The following is a 17,902-nucleotide window of genomic DNA, read 5'->3' as shown; positions in this document are numbered from 1 at the left end:
GTGTGTGTGTGTGTGTGTGTGTGCATATATATATATACATATATATATATAAATATATATTTACATATATATATAAATATATATATATATATATACATATATATATATATATGGGTCTACTCCTGGGAACTAATTTCACCAAAGTGGCATTACACTGAATGCAGGGACTGCTGAATTCCTTTCCCTGTGAAAGGAAGCACTTGGCCACCATGATGAACTTTGCCCTCTCTTCAGTTTAGTGCGATCTCGGAGTTGGTATATTTAAGTAGGGGAGGTGTGGAGGGGTGAAGCCCTCCTACTTTGGTGAGCTTAGATTTTCTTCGTTTTGGTGCATTACCATGGTGGCCAAGTGGTTCTTTTCACAGGGAAAGGAATTTGTCAGTCCCTCTGTTCGGTGTAATACCACTTTGGAAGAATGAGCTTAGGTAAGTGACATTCATTGAAACGTACTCTCATTTAAAGAATGTAGACCTATATATATATATATATATATATATATATATATATATATATATATATATATATATATATACACACACACACATATGGATGTACCTCACCATATCAAAGTACCTAAAAATCAGTTGATCCCAAAACATCGAACATGTATACTAAATATTTAAAATAGACCAAACAAACCCCTAGAAATGGTACATAAACTAAATAAATAATAATAAAAAAAGAAAATGACCAAAGCATCTGAACTCAGGAAGATACTTTATTGTGGCTTAAAAATACGGCTGTGGTCAATTTTTATTATGCCAAATATTTGTCCAAACTCCATCTCCAAGATTGCACAGCAGCCAGATAAGGGCAAAACCCCACTCTCCTGTTCTAAGACCCCCCACACAGTGATGCTGGCAGAGTCAATTATATGACTCATATCAATTCTGCTAGTGTTAAACATTTTCAGTATTACGAGCTTCTGGCAATGTGAATCACGTGTGTGTGTGTGTGTGTGTGTGTGTGTGTGTGTGTGTGTGTGTGTGTGCATGTGTGTGTGTGTCAGTGTGTGTGTGTGTGTGTGTGTGTGTGTGTGTGTGTCTGTGTGTGTGCATGTATACACACACACACACACATATATATATATATATATATATATATATATATATATAGATGTGTGTGTGTGTGTGTGTATATATATATACACACACACACACACACACACACACACACACACACACACACGCACATATATTCTTTTTTTTTTTTTTGAGGCAGAAGCTATTACGAGTAGCCCATATTCCATAGAGAAAAAGAATATTCCTTTATCAACAGAAAGTGAGAGATTGAAACAGGAGTTTATTGATTTTAACTCACTTTAGAAACTAGTGTACATTTTGAGAACCAATAAATACTCCAGTAAGGGTCTATATTAGAACATCGAAGTTTCATAACTTCGAATGTCCTAATATTGACCCCTATTCAGCGAACGCTGAAAATAGTGAAGCTGCAGAACACCAGATTTCTTCCTAGGGAAGGAATTTGTTTGGCCATTTCTCTGGCTTCGCTATTTTCAGCACTGTGGTGGAAAGTTACGGGTTGGGATCAGGTAAGTGTGTGATTGTGTGGACGTGAGGGTTAGGGTGCAGGGTAGGTGAGTTAGGGTTACGGTTAGGGCGTGGGTCAGGTAAGTGTGCGATTGTGTGGACGTGAGGGTTAGGGCGGGGTCGGTGAGTTAGCGTTAGGGCATGGGTGAGGTGAGTGTGCGATAGTGACAGACCTTAGGGTTAGGGTTTGGGTTAAGGTAAGTGGATAGCTAGTGGTGTATGTACAGTTTACTGTAGGCTTAGATGTAAGATTTTAGGTGTATGTGTGTGTGTGTGGATTGCTGGTTGTTTAGTGTGCTTGTGTTGTGTGTATGTGTGTCGGAACAGCAAATTTTTTCCCTGGGAAAAAATTTGCTTTTCTGCATGTTCAATATTATCAGCGTTCGCTGAATAGGGGTCGATATTATAACGTTTGACGTTTTAAAAAGTCGATGTTCTAATATAGACCCCTCCAGTAAATGTGCACAAAAGCATATCATCCCCTTTCAGTCAAAAGGTTTGAATAAAGTAACTGAAAGGGGACTAGCATGCTTTTGTCCATTGTAATGTAAATTTTATACATTACACTCTGCTTGCTTATTGTAATGAACATATATTTTCTATGCAACTAATCTGAACTATTCTATTATTGCTTAAATATCTGCCTTTATGTATATGTATATATATATATGTGTGTGTGTGTGTGTGTGTGTGTGTGTGTGTGTGTGTGTGTGTGTGTGTGTGTGTGTGTGTGTGTGTGTGTGTGTGTGCATATTTTTTTGAGACAGAGACTACTATAGGTTTTACATATTCCAGATGGGAAAAGAATATTCCTTTACCAATTGCTATTTGACTTCAGTAGATAGATGAATAATTTATTGATCCCTGTGTCTTATGCCTATATGGTATTGGAAGTTGAATTGTTGTTCCAGCCCAATTCTTAAGTATCAGATGTATTTAGTGGTTTGTAGACATTTTTAAATGCTGTTTTTTATATTTCACTGATGAAGCTCATAGGAACATTTTAAAGAATGTTAAAAAGCTATTCAGTTTAGCAAATTTTGAATGAGTAGGCATACAACAGTTTCATTATATCTAAGTTGTTCTGTCTTATATTTTTTTTAAACGTCAGCATAAAAAAATCTGTTTTAGGTAAGACTTTTTACTGAAATGGTATTAAGTTATATCAATAGTTCATTTGTGCCTATAGGTCAAGAAGAAACTCATGAACTGCACCAAGGAACATGAAGCAATTTTTCACTTAGTAGAAGACAACAAGCACCTCCTACTGGAAAAAGACAGGCAAAAGGTAATGAACATATAGCCAAAAACATTTTTTTAAATTACTTTAATGTTTCTGGTAGAATCTTATTGTCTTTTGTGAAATTGTTATAAATAAAATTGGATGCTGTTCAAACAGAGTTAGGATGAGAGTTTTTACCACATTTCTAAACTGTATGAAATATAAAATATTTTAAAATGTATGATGATTTTGCTGGCCAAAACCTGCTCATTCGTGCATTCATTTTAGAAGGAGAGATTTAAATGAGTGGTGAAAGTAGATGTTTAATGGGTCATGATGGCCATTACAATGCATGTCATGACAGTCAAGTCAACAGCATGCAATGTTTAATACAAACTCTGAAGTGTTGCTTGTAGCTGGGCATATGTTAAGGTTGGAACAACCAGCCTGTTATACTTATCTAAGTATAGCTTTCTTTTTTTTTTTCGATAATCATTTTTATTATTTTTCAAAACCATAATACAATCCACACACTATTTACATTATGTACAAAACTGCTTCCAATGTTTAGCTCCATTTCAAATATCCACATCATACATTAACAACAGATATCGTACTAATCAGGTAGAGAAAAAAAAAACGAAAACATCTACCAGAGAAAAATAAAAACAAACTCAAGCCAACAATCTGTATTATTTCTACATCCTCTATCTAATCTAAGATTGTGTTTGTTCTCTTACTGTATGTCCTAAAAGAAAGTGGATAGGAACCTCTAGGCCAATACAATGTTAAAGATTTGCTCCCAAATTTTTATACTATTTATACTTTTCTTGTTATTACTAATTAATAATTTATGCGCTAAAATATGCTTGATTGCTAACAGCCTGAATGTTTGCCACAATGTCTGGGCTGGGTTCAACCAATTTGTGGCTATATATAATTTCATTAATAAACTGATATTCATAATTACGATCCTCTTTGATTTATCTAAATTCTCCGGTGGGATGTGGAGAATCAAAAATTCCCAGGTAAGTGTTGAGTTCTGGTAACCCATTTTTTGTAACTGCAATTTTAATGAGTTCCACAATTTATAAATGCACTTGCAACTCCAGAACATGTGTAGCAGGTCCGCTGTCTGATCTAAACACTGTGGACATTTGGGTGAGTTTTTCGAATCAACTTTATGAAGAGTGAGACGGGTATAATACGCATTATTAAATATCATCAGTTGAGTAAAGACGAGTTTTTGAAGGGATACTGATTTCAATGTTAAGCTAAACGCCTCTACTATCTTACTATCATCTAGGGATACCAATTTCTCTTTCCAGTATTTCAATAAAAGAATATAATTATTGTATTTCCTCTCTTTTATCATTTTATACGCTGAGGTTATGTATTTTCTATCTTGTAGCAAGGCTTCCCACAGATTGCGAGAGATAACTAGTTCCTCTTCTTTGATTTCGGAGCTATTAAAATAATTTATGGCAAGATCTTTTATCTGCCTCATTATAATTAAATAAGAAATGGGAAGATTCATCTCTTTTAAAATATCATGTACTGCTACTCCTAAGAAGGGGTATAAATCAAGCACAGTTAAATCCTTAATAAGGGGAAATTTCTTTAAATCTATCAGTTGACTACCAATAGTCATGTTAGGATTCCCATGAAACGGTTGAAAAACCATCATATAGTTTAATAAGTTTAAAGAGGCAAACAGAGTTTGAATTGCCATTGCCCATATCCTAATGTGCTCCATTAAATCATATTTACTCAGTGTTCGATTATTTAAAAATGGTACCGCTTTAACGTTAATTCCCGCTCCTTTTATGTGTTTACAAGTTAGAAGCACCCATTTAGGTATCCATTTTCTACTATTACTGTCCAAGTAAGACACCCTTAAAATCCTATTAGCCTGAATCACTAAATAATACATCTCAAAAGCCGGTAGATCCAACCCCCCCCCCTATTTTTGGGAGCCATCAATTTCTCATATGATATTCTCGTTTTCCTGGGTTCCCAAAGAAATCTCCCCAATCCTATCTGAAACTGCTTAAAAAATGTTTTCGTGATTTTGAGTTGTGCTGCTCTAAAAAGATAAAGCATTCTGGGGAGAACATTCATTTTTATAATCGCTGCTCTTGCCATCATCGGTAACTTCAACTTGCTCCATCTTTTTAAATCCAATGTTATTCGGTCTCCAGTTGCCTTAATATTATTAATAAAGAAATCTCTATTTTCAGTTGAGAATCCAATCCCCAGATATTTTATCCTTTCTTCTGTCCTTACTTGTTCTATCAATGGTAGCATTGAAAAAGGTGTGGGTGTCTTTAAAGGGAATATTTTGTTTTTTTTTTTAAATTTAGTTTGTAATTAGAAATTCTCTCAAAGTTTTGTATTGCTGTTAGTATTTTTTCTGTATCCGACACCGGTGTGGTACAGTATATATTTAGATCATCTGCAAAGGCAGCCATCCTAACCTTATCCCAAGAAGTACAGGAAAGTTATAAAAGACATTTTGCTTCATGTGAAGAAATAAAGGCTCCAAATACAGATTAAACAGTATGGGAGATAATGGGCATCCCTGTCGAGTTCCATTTTTAATTTGAATCCTTTTGGAGCATTCATGATTTATAGATAAACTAGTGTATGCATTATTATATAATTTCCTTAACATTGAAATAAACTCCTGAGGTATATTGAAATATGATAATATATCAAATAAATATGCCAAATTAACTCTGTCGAATGCTTTCTGAGCATCAATTATTAAAGCATATATGTTCATATTTTTATACTTCGCATAAGATATTAATGTATGAAGAGTTAATGTATTGTCCGTAGTCTGTCTCCCATCTATAAACCCCGCCTGTTCCTCTGATATTATCGAATTTATTACTTTTTTCAGTCTACTAGCTAGAATGGATGTCATGATTTTCATGTCAATATTCAGCAGTGATATGGGCCTGTAATTGTCTGGATTTTTAGCATCACTATTCTCCTTCAATATCAGGATTGTCCTTGAGGCATTAAAGTGGGGATCATTGCTGCCATTCAGAATGATATAATTAAAAGTCTGTGAAAGTACACTGCTCAGAATCACACTAAAAGATTTGTAAAATTCAGAGGTCATACCATCTGGCCCTGGGGCTTTATGGGGCTTCAATTTTTTGATTGCCTCCAAAACTTCCTCGACTGTAATCGGTGCAATTAATTCTCCATGAGAGTCCTTGTCAATATTAGGAAAATTAATTTTCTGTAGGAAATCTTTTCTGTCTTTATCTTGGACTTGTGCTTGCTGCTCACCATACATCTGATTAAAAATTAATTCAAAAATCTTCATGATATCTGACTTGTCAGTATATATAGTATTGTTATGATTTATTTCAGTAATTAATCGTGTTGATTTCGTCTGATTAATAATGCGGGCTAAAGCTTTCGAGGGAGTTGGAATATGATTTGCATACTTAACTAAACTTCTTTGTTCATAAAGTGTCAATTTTCTATTATGCAAAAGAAACAGCTCTTTCTTTTTTCAAAACAGGTTTATTGTTTTAACATATAAGAGAAATATCATAACAATTTTATACAAGTAATTAAAAATAGGTATTATTATAATATTCAACAAAACAACTAAAGTATTTACAAAGACATCCACTACAATCAGATCAATTAATTAAACTAAAATACCATGCTATTGAAATTAAAATTTTTTTAACAAATTTTGTAAATTATCCCATACAATAAAATAAGATGTTTTTCTGTTTGTTCTAGTCCTAATTGTGTTTATTTCCATATGGCACACTATATTCATAACATTTTTAAATTCATTGAACGAAGGAGGTGTATCTGAAATCCAATTTCTAGTTATTATTTTCCTAGCCACTGCTAGAATAGACCATAACAAGGGAAGCTTAACCTTTTTAACACTTTGAGGTATAGGTGTGTTGAATAATATAAGAGATTTAGAAATAATGAAATTATGTGTAAAAAGAGCCTGCAAAAATTCATTAATTGACTTCCAGTATTCTTTCAATTTTGAAACAGCTCTTTCTGACATCTTAACAACTCAGTTTCTGTCTGTTCATTATAGTTCCTCATCAACTCCTGGTCCAATAGTTGTATTTTGGTTTCCAAATCCAGTTGTTCTTTATTTTGTAATTTTTTGTAATGTGTGGCTTTCTGAATAAATAATCCTCTTAACAACGTTTTAGTTGTAGCCCATTCTATATCTATTGGATGTTTATTACGGGGAATATTATATAATAATTGTTTAAGTATCTCCTTGACTTCCTGTAATATATCCTCTTTGGTCAATAAGTATGGGTTTAAGGACCAATTATATCCACGGTGACTTTTAGTGTTCATAATATTGGTATTTAAAGTTAAAGTTATCTTCAAATGGTCAGAGAGCTGCCTAGCCTGATTAGAAACCCTGGGGTCAAGTGAAATCAATACTTCTGAAATTAGAAAAAAGTCAATTCTCGACCACATTTTATGGCAGCTAGAGTAAAAGGTAAAGTTCTCTGCCTTTGCTTGTATGTGTGTGTGTTTAAAAGGGTCATACAGTTTGAAATCAGTTCTTGGTTCTTTCAACGCTACCATTGCCTGCTTATTAAAAGCTGTAGAAGCCCCCAACTTATCAAGTTTAGAATCCTGGTATGAGTTCCAGTCCCCTCCCATCACTATGTAGCAGTTGTTATATGACTGTAAAACGGAGTAAATTGAAGTTATAAAATGATGTTGGTTTACATTAGGGGCATATACACATATAAGTACTATAGGTTTATCATAACTGTCGGATTTGAGAACCACCAAACACCATCTGCCTTCTTTATCTATTTTATCTTCCAAAATTTCTCCTTGAAAATGATTCTTGATTATAATTGCTACCCCAGCACTATTCGTAGTCCCTTCCGCCGCCACAATCTTCCTAATCCATTTCTTGTCCTTCATTGTTTCCCACTGGTCATTAGTCAAATGCGTTTCTTGTAATAAGATAAAACCTGCTATTGATTTAAAAAAACAGATGCAAAAACAGCTTTCTTTTTTTCATGTTCTGGAGTCCTTTAACATTCCAGGATTCTATTATCCACATTCAAAGCTACTTAATGATGTACATCGATATCTAGTTTTTTTTGACCACCTTAGATTGACAAGTGTTGGCATTTCGTAAATTATTTGGAAGCAAAACTGCCATCCCATCCCTACCCAGTGCCTCAAGTAACTACAGCTCTGTACATTTTCCCCAGTAGACATATAAACTAATTGTGCCAGACATTCCGAATAATTCACTTCTATCAGTCTTTATATTCAGCAATAACATACTACCATTATAATTACTTATTTTAAAACATTTTAACTATCAGTTCACATAATAAGCACACAGTTGTTATACATTTTGTTTAAATAATCTGACTATTATAGTCAGTTATATTTCTCCAAAACAATCTTACAAAGTTCCATACTGATATTTAGAAATCATTGCAGTTAAAAATAAAACTATAATTCACATTTACTTATTGTAATAGTAAGTAATAAAAGAGAAGAATAAAAAGGTTAAAAAAGCAGAAAGAGAGCATACAAGGAAAGAAAAAAAAGGGGAGGAAGATAGATTATTTTACACATCTTAAACCATATTATTACATATTCTTTATTCTTGTCACCATATCTTTTACCTCTATTGAACTCAGTGTCCTTACATCACTATCTAATTACAGATGATACATTCTCTCTAAAATGATGAAACATGAGAGATACATAATTATTAACCAGGCAGAAAAAGAGCAAGAATAGAGGGAAAGCAAGAAAGAGAAAGAAAATAAAGACTGCATTACCTTAATTTACCACTAAGCCATACAATCTCCTTCTACAGCAGTCAAGCCATTCACTTAGCCTTTACCTGACCCACTCGGCTTCATTGATCATCCTGCAGTCATTTTACCCTTAAATAAGTCCATAAAAACTTCGTTTTGATTCCTCAGCAGCTCTTCTTTCTTCCCAGCAATTGCATCAGTTCAGGCAGTTCTACTTCATTCCTTCACGCTCACGACGGGGGAACCAATTCGCGAACGGACCTCCTGGTTGCACCACGCTGAAAACGGTCCCCCTACTTCCTCTAACATATTTCCTGTTGCCTCGAGGGTCAGAAGCGCTCGCTAGAGCCATAAAACATTGTAGAATCTTCGTGTTTCAGCTGGGAAAACGAGATAAGGAGATAAAACGGAAATTTTCCAGGCCTGCTGAAAAAACAAGAACAGACAAAGGATTCCAAGCCTTGGATCCTCGTAAATGAAGAATCACATTCATGCTGATGATGAAAAAAGCCTAGTTAGACTGTTCAGTTTTCTGACGGTGGCAAAGCCTTGAAAAGCTTCAAAAAGGTAGGTCTGGCTTCTTTTTTTGTGCTTACAGAGTACTTAATGCCATCAACAGTAAAAATTAAACTGTTAGGATATTTCATTTGGAATCTAATGTTTTTATCAATCAGAAACTTACAGTATGGAGCCAGCATTTGTCTAGACTGCCTTATTTGTGTTGGTAAATCCTGTGCTATGGAAACTTTATAGTTTTGCCATGTTATAGATCCACCAGATTTTTTAATGGTTAGAAGTATTTTACTCACATCTTGGAAGTTTAATATTTTGACATACACAGGTCTGGGTGTATTTGAAGCTTGAGAGTCCCTGTATGCTCTATGCGCTCTTTCTATGACAATTTGCTTAACAGCCACAGAGTCCTTAAGCAGTATTTCAAATATTTGTATAATGAAAGTGGTCAGATCATTATATTGGATTGATTCTGGGATCCCTCTGATAATTATGTTGTTACGTCTTGATCTTGCTTCCAAGTCCAGAATTTTGTTTTGCATCATTTGAATGTCGGCCTCATGGGACTCAGTTCTTTTAGTGAGCAATGTTATGTTGTCTTCATTTGCTGCTATTCTGGTTTCCGCTTTCTCAATTCTTGCAAGAATCCGGTTGCATGTGTCACTAAATGTTTGTGTTTGGGATGTTAGATCTTTTAAGGCTTCCTGTATAGGTAGTAATGCAGTTTTAATTTCTTCCATTGTGACCTGTTGATCAGGTTTCATTGTTGCCCCTGTTTTTGCAGTCTCTTGCTGTTTAATTGTTTTCTGTCTCTTAATTATAGATTCCTTCTCCGGAGACTGTAATGCTGACAGCTTAGTTTTGGTGGTTGTAGTATCCATATTTTTATCTTCTTTTGACATTTTTCAATGCTGCAGATAAAGTTATTTCCCAAGGAAAAGTTTCAGAAGTGAGGTAGTTCAGTCCTTTGTTTGGTGCTCTGTTCAGAGTCAACCTAACAATCAGTTCCAATCCTGTTGTCACCAAGTATTTTCTTTCAATTTTTTTTCCTCGACAAGACAACTGACTTCTAGTAGTTTAATAATTGCTGCCAATTAGTGGATTAACTCCAAGTGTACGTCCACAGGGTTGATTTTTTTTCTCTGGTATTTGGAGAGCTGAAGTACTGCAGTGCTTATAGAATGGCGGCCATCTTTGAATGATCTAAGTATAGCTTTCTCATTGATGATACAGTCTGAACACACTAACACATAACATAAAGTAACCATTTCTTTTATGAGACAGAGACATCATGGATAGCACAGAAAGAACAAGACTGCAGAACTGGTACTACAATGTATCATTTACTCTTCAGAATGTTCTTACTGATAACATGGATGAATGAAAAATAAGCTGCACGGAGTCAGGAATGAATGTAGAGTTATAGACGGAGAGCTGTGGTACAATGATCCTGTCTGACTATATATCAGGGAATATGTGTGCTCCCTTTAATTCCAATGTGAAAGCTGCAGTTATGGATAGAATGATGCAAATAAACTCCTGTTTGAAAATTTACTTTTTAATACTTTTGTATTAGTAAGATGAGTATCAGGGAAATATGAGTCTATATTACTATATTGAAAGACCTTTATGCCAAACACCTCTCCATCGACACCAAACCATCAAAATTCACTTCTGTGAATCACAGAACTTTTCCAAGGGCAATGTGACAATTGCCCTGTACCACAATAGAACACACCCCGCACTAAATCAAATCCACCCGGGTGGGGAGCTTCACCTCCCACACCTCCCAAAATCACATTTCACTGAATGTAAGTTCTGTTGGACAAATAAAATGTATATGTCTTTTTCCCCACTGTAGTGCAATCCTGGAGTTAGTATATATAGTTAGGGGGGTGTGGGGGTGTAGCTGTAATTAAAAGTTGTTTCAACAAAGTATTAGTTTAAGGGTGTGCACACTTATGCAACCATCTTATTGTATTTTTTTTTTTATATTTTTCCGCTAACACATGTGTTTGTTTTTCAGTTGAATTGTACAGATTATAGGTCACATGTCAAACAATTCTCCATTGACACCAAATTCACTTCCATGAAATCACAGAATTTTTCCCAGGGCAATGTAACAATTGCCCTGTACAACAATGGAACATACCCGCACTAAATCAAATCCACCCGAGTGGGGAGCTTCACCTCCCACACCTCCCAATGTGGGAGGCTGTGCCCCCACACACACATATATATATATATATATATATATATATATATATATATATATATATATATACACACACACACAGACACACACACACACACACACACACACACATATATATGTGTGTGTGTGTGTGTGTGTGTGTGTGTGTGTGTGTGTGTGTGTGTGTGTGTGTGTGTGTGTGTGTGTGTGTGTGTGTGTGTGTGTGTGTGTGTGTGTGTGTGTGTATGTATGGGTCTACTTTCATTCACTGAAAACTCATTTCAGTGAATTTTAATTCACCCTCAAAAAATCGCTGAAAGCTCAAATCACTGAAAACTCATTTCACTGAATGTAAGTTCTGTTAGGCAAATAAAATGTATATGCATTTTTCCCCACTGTAGTGCAATCCTGGAGTTAGTATATATAGTTAGGGGGTGTGGGGGCACAGCCCCCCACAATGAGGAGGTGTGGAGGTGTAGCTGTAATTAAAAGGTGCTTCAACAAAGTATTTGTTTAAGGGTGTGCACACTTATACAACCAGCTCATTGTATTTTTTTTTTATTTTTATACTTTTCCCCCAAAAACATGTGTTTGTTTTTCAATTGAATTGTACAGGTTATAGGTCACATTAAAAGTGGGAAAAGTTTTGCAATGATTTATTGTGGTCTCATTTTTTTATATCACAAAAACCTGGCATTTTAAGAGACATACAGACACATACACACACACACAAACACACACACACACACACACACACACACACACACATATATATATATATATATATATATATATATATATATATATATATATATATATATTCACTTTAGATGCTCAAAATACTGAAATGTCGAAAGTCAGTATTTCAAGCCCATAAAGTGGAATCCTGAAAAGAGCGAAAGCTCAGAAGCGTGAAATTCAAAACCTTGAATACCAGAGGTTTTGAGTTTCTTGCTTCTGATGTTCCGCTGTGGTTACGGATTCAGGTAAGTGTGTGTATGTGTGTGTGTGTGTTAAGAGTTTTGGGTAGGGGCTGTGGTGTGTGTTAGTGTGTTTTGTTGCTGTGATGTGTATGTGCGAGCAGAATGTAGCTTGTGTGGTGGTGTTGTGTGTGTTTGTGTGTAGTGCGGCCTTAGAGTTTGAATATATAAGTGGGGGTGGGGGGTGCATGGGGGCTTGCCCCCCTGCTTTAATGTAGTAAAGAGCTTGTGTTTGGGTGTGAGGAGGATGGTGTTTGTGTGTATGTGTGTGTATGCAGTAGTAGCTCAAAATTCAAAATCTCCAGTGTGCAAAATTTTGAATTTCGCGCTTCTGAGTTTTCTGTTTCAAAAATTCGACTTTATAGCTTCAACATACTGAATTTCGACATTTCAGCAGTTCAAGGATATAAACTGAATATATATATATATATATATATATATATATATATATATATATATATATATCAACTCCAAAATAGCACTACAGTGGGAAAAGGGCAAAGTTGTGGAGTTGCCAAGTACCTCCTTACCCTATGAAAAATTCCACAATTCGCAGAAGTGAATTTCAGTGGTTTTGTGTCGATGGAGAGGTGTTTGATGTAAAGGTCTTTTGACATAGTAATATAAACCCAGAAAACATTAGCAGTTAGGAAGGTAGTCTATTCTTGATTATGGTGCTTCAAATATTAAAGTAGGGGATGCTGAGAATCATTCAGAAAGTAAAGACTTTGCTTGGCAAGTCAGGTTAGATGCCTGCCAGGTCAGATGCATATAGTCAAATAAAATTCCAGAGCAAAAGGGCACTAAACCAAACTCAGTAATAGTAGAAAGCCCTTAAACCAATGAATACTGGTGCCGAAAAACTAAAGCTAAAAAAATAAATAAACCACAACATTGATTGACCACTTTCATTTTTTTACTTCAAGAACTTCATCAGAATGATGTATATAGTCTACTAGGAATACATGGTACACTAAATTTTAAATGCATTTTACTTCATCAGAATGATGTATATAGTCTACTAGGAATACATGATACACTAAATTTTAAATGTATTTTAAAGAGAGAAAGCTTAAATGCTTTGGTTAATAATTTCTTGATGTATTGCCTTTTTAAATGTTTGAGGAAATGGAACATGTCTTTAGTCTGATTAAATCTTTTTTGATGAAAGTGCCTACTCTGTTTTAATTAACTCCTTGCATTCTTTATTCTTTACATTCCATTGCATTGTTTAAGAAGTTTGAAAATTATTGGTGCCTTTACTGTCTTCAGGTTTGTGTTTGTTGTTGAGTGAGAGATGTCAATAGCAGAAAGTCAAAGAGTGAATAATAACTTCCTCACTTTCTGTCTGGGTTTATATTCATGATACTCTGGATGGTACATTTCTGGGAAGTTCATCATAAGTTACCAATGGAGTTAACAGAGCAAATGAGGTGGTAGTGTAATCCAAAAATGTTTTGTGTAAAAATCTGATGATTTTTGATATGAACCTGTTCATAGACTTTGTGAATCAAGAAGGAACTAAACAACCACCTGATGTGAATGAAAGTTTTATTAATTTAGAAAAATATGTTACCAAATTAAGAAGAGTTATGTGGTACAATTTATCGCTCACCGAAAGTCTGAATAGCGAAAAGATCCTGAGAGGTCTGTGTGCTTTAGTATTTCTGACATGTAGTAAGTATCCAGAAGAGTTTTTAACAGAATGGAAAATAATTAACTGCAAAGCTGGTATGACATATTGGAATTACTAAGTAGAAAAAAAAGCTTAATGATAGTATAAGGAAGATTTTTATCAAATTGAAAGTAAAACTTTATACACTGAACTTTGTTACTAAGACTGGGTTTATTAATGAAAAACTTGAAAGGGAAAGCAATGTCCTAATTAAAAGGAAGGCTAAGAAACTCAAAAGGGGATTTAAATTACTATCGATTAGATAATGTTTTTACAGTATAAAAGATAAGAATAAAAGTCAACAAAGATCTGAATCAATTTTAATGAATGACGTTTCTTAAAAAAAATATTTGGGGCCTAGACCATTCAGCCCACCCACCAGGAAAGTCTCTAGTAATATCTAAACAGTCAAAGGCAACAGGAAGTCCTATCTAGAATGGCAACAAATTATGTGAGACAGATTGGTTTTCAGAAGGACAATCAAAGAGATATGGTTTATCAACAGCAGGATCCAAGTTCTGAGAACAGTCCATGCTTAGAGATAGTTGCACAGGGACCACAAATATTCAAAAGGAAAGAACAACCAGAGAGGATGATAATCAATGGTAGTATTAAAATAGTAAATGCATTGTCTCATCTTCTGAATAACGGTAAGGTTTGTATCTTGAGTAAAGGCTGGGCTTTTATTCCATTAACATGAATGGATATTGCAGATGTGATTACCATTTTGAAGCTTTTTACACGTAAGTTAAAATTAAAACGCATGTTCAAAAATGAATCTAGTAGAAGCAGAATTAGTTAAAATAGTACTTTAAATCCACCATTAAGTCCTGAACTGCTAGCATTTGAAAAAGTGTGGGACCAGGATATAAGGCAGTTGTTGAATGAAAAGTCTCAAGATAACTTTTATAATGTCTCTTTTAAAGAGAGAGGCATCTTAAATGATTTACTTCAGGATGCTAATTTAAAGATTTTAAGAGCAGATAAAAAGGGGCTATTGTCTTAATGGATGTCAATATTTACAGTGATAAGACTGAATGTATGTAAAAGGATATTACTAATTATGAATTAGTTAACAAGTAGACTTAGAGAAAAGTTACAGCATGATTAACGGCCATAATTATGAATGTCTGCTAGAAGGGTTACTTGATTTTAAAAGTATGGATTTTCTTAGGATGGATTTACCTGTGTTAAGTCTATGTTTGGCTTGCCAAACATTTATAACAGTTTAGATAAACTGAAATTCAAACCCACTGTAGCTTCAGAAGGTAGTAACACAGAGCCTCTGGACATATTTAGAGAAAATGATATTACAAATCTGGTACCTAAATATAAATGGCTTATTAGACATTCTTTTGATTTTTTTAAGAAAAGATGAGAACTGTATAACTGAGATCAGAAGACGTTTCAGTAACATTAGATATAAACATTTCATATTCAGTTATCCACTTTTTTCAATTGGAGTCAAGTTTGGAAGTAATGAAAGTGAGATTTTAAGAGAAATGTTAGATGTCTAGATGTTGTCTTAAGTAACATTTTTTAATAATAACATTTTAAACAGAAATTTGGTACAGCAACGAGTGCTGTGGTGGCACACACTTATACAACTTTATTAATGTCTGTTTGGAAGGAACTGTATATTTATCATTCAGAACATTTATTTTTTATTTAACATTTGTTTTCTGGGAAAGTCTGACTGGGACAGAGCCCATTTTCAGCAGAGACTGGGGGAGAAATCCTAATGTGGGAGGAAACCCACATGAATGCAGGAGGGAGAAGATGCAGAATCTGCACAGAAGGCACCCCAGCTGAGAATCAAACCAGAGAACCTCTCGATATGATGTGACAACACTAACTGCTGCACCAATGCTCCACCAATGTTATATATCCATTTATTTTCCATTTTATGGATTTTTTTTAGTTTTTTTAAAAGACATTAGAGAAATTAGATCTGTTTTCATTATTTAAATAACTGTCGTGATTATCTTAAATTTAAAATGAATTATGATTTAGTACATTTTTTTTAGATCTAAGTGTGTTGAAATATATGAATACTTTTGATATTAATATTATTAAACATGACATTATGAGTAGAATTTATTTGCTTTTTTGAGTATGCATCCTGCATACATTAAAAAGAGCATTATTAAAAGACAATTGATTAGAACAAGTAGGTTAACTTTAAATTATGGCACTTTTAATGTAGAAAGTGTTGAGATTATGCATAAGTTTCCTGAAGCCATGTAGAGTTGAAATAAGTAAGCAAAGCAAAAGTAAGTTTAGACCTGTGGCATTATTTGCAAAGGTAAAACAGACCATTCACGATAAAGCTGTAAACAGAACAGAAGACAAATGCTTGGCTGTAGTATTATTTTATACTGTAAATCATCCTGTGGTTAAAAATATTATTGGAAATAATTTGGAAGCTATTAACATCATTGATTTCTATAAAAGGGATGGTAGATTATATGACAGTGTTTATTAATAAAAAAGTAAGAACTTCAAAGACATTTTTTCAAAAGAAAAATATTTATTAAGTATTCCTGCAAAAATAGTGTTTCCATGTAATGAATGTAATCAATACCAATATTTAAATAAGGAGAGAGAAAGAACAGTAATTTAGAATAAGAACTGCTTTTTAGAAAATGTGCCTATTTTTTACTTGTAAGTCTGGAATGTTACTATACAAAACGTGTGTTCAAAATGTTCTGGGATTTATGTTGGGAAAACTACACAAAAACTATGTGGTAAAATTTGTGAGTACATGAACGCGGTACATACTAAGGATGAATCAAACACGTTGTATAAACATTCAAAACTGTGCAGTAGATATAAAGAGTTTAATTTTTTTTGTTTGATTGCATTACTTCAAATATTAGAGTGGGGGGTGTCATGAAAGGAGATACTGCCAGCCCAGCTATCTGGAATTTTGTAAATAATTATATGTTATTTGTGAATATTAACATGATTTATATAGAAGTGTAACAAAAGGAGATACGGCCAGCCCAGCTATCTGGAATTTTGTAAATAATTTTATGTCATTTGTGAATATCAACATGATTCATATAAGATATTTGTGTTACAACTGCATTAGAACCGTATGTTATGTGTATATCAAACTGCTGGTACAAAAGTATGTGATGAAAAGGTGTTTTACAAAGTACTGAGCTTAAAGATATATCTGCAGTGTGCCCTACTGGAAAAGAACAGAAAGGTATATACACTATTGTAACTATTTAAATGTATATATTTTAACAGGGGAAACTGGAACACAGGAGGTCAACTTGCAAAACTTCAAAAAAATAGCTGAAATGAAGTGACTTTATGGCTAGGCCATAAAAAAGATGTTCCCCCAGATACAGCAAGCTCTGCATGGAGTGTCTGAATAGTGCAAGAGCTGCTGCACACAATATGGCTGCTGAGCAATCCAGGAACGAGCCCCAGAGATGTGCACGAGAGCGCCTATATTATTCCCGCCCAGACACCACTGCTATATGCTAATTGCCTCATTTGCTAGTGAAAACCATGCAAATGAGGTGACTTAGTGATCCAGAAAGCAGGCAGGCATCTGTGCAGGAATAGTGTAACCTGCAGAAATGTATTCAGTTACTAACTGAATACATTTCTGCAAATTACAAAACGAGGCATCACAGCTCGGAAGAAAGCACGTATTCAATGTAGTGGGCATGCTAATGGCCAAATATATGGCCATTGGCATGAAAAATAGTTGCAAATTTATAAAAAAGCAAGTTTTTTTTTTTTGGTCGACCTCGGACGTTTAAGCGGAGGACAGTGGTGTGTAAATGGGATCACCCCGAAAATAAGAAAAAAAGGGGAAATAAGCTTTTAAACCCAAATCAGCATTTTGCCATAATAGTCAATGGCATGCATAAGATGGCAACACCGGGGAATAGTGGTTGCTAAGGGGGGGAAGGCTCAGTGTGAGTGTGGTAAC

General features: G+C 34.4%; 1 protein-coding gene across 1 annotated transcript in view; it reads left to right on the top strand.

The window, feature by feature from the left end:
- The window catches only part of NOSTRIN (nitric oxide synthase trafficking), a 702,548-nt gene that overhangs the window by 383,791 nt on the left and 300,855 nt on the right, over positions 1-17,902 (top strand). The window contains exon 7 of the mRNA XM_044075591.1: positions 2,740-2,838. Coding sequence (XP_043931526.1) covers positions 2,740-2,838 — 99 coding nt within the window. The remainder of the gene's footprint in view (positions 1-2,739; positions 2,839-17,902) is intronic.

The sequence above is a fragment of the Protopterus annectens genome, chromosome 6.part1 (genome assembly GCF_019279795.1).
Source record: "Protopterus annectens isolate FY-2018-M chromosome 6.part1, PAN1.0, whole genome shotgun sequence".
Lineage (NCBI taxonomy): Eukaryota > Metazoa > Chordata > Ceratodontiformes > Protopteridae > Protopterus > Protopterus annectens.
Note: the sequence above shows the minus strand (reverse complement) of the source record. Positions and strands in the feature narration are given on the sequence as shown.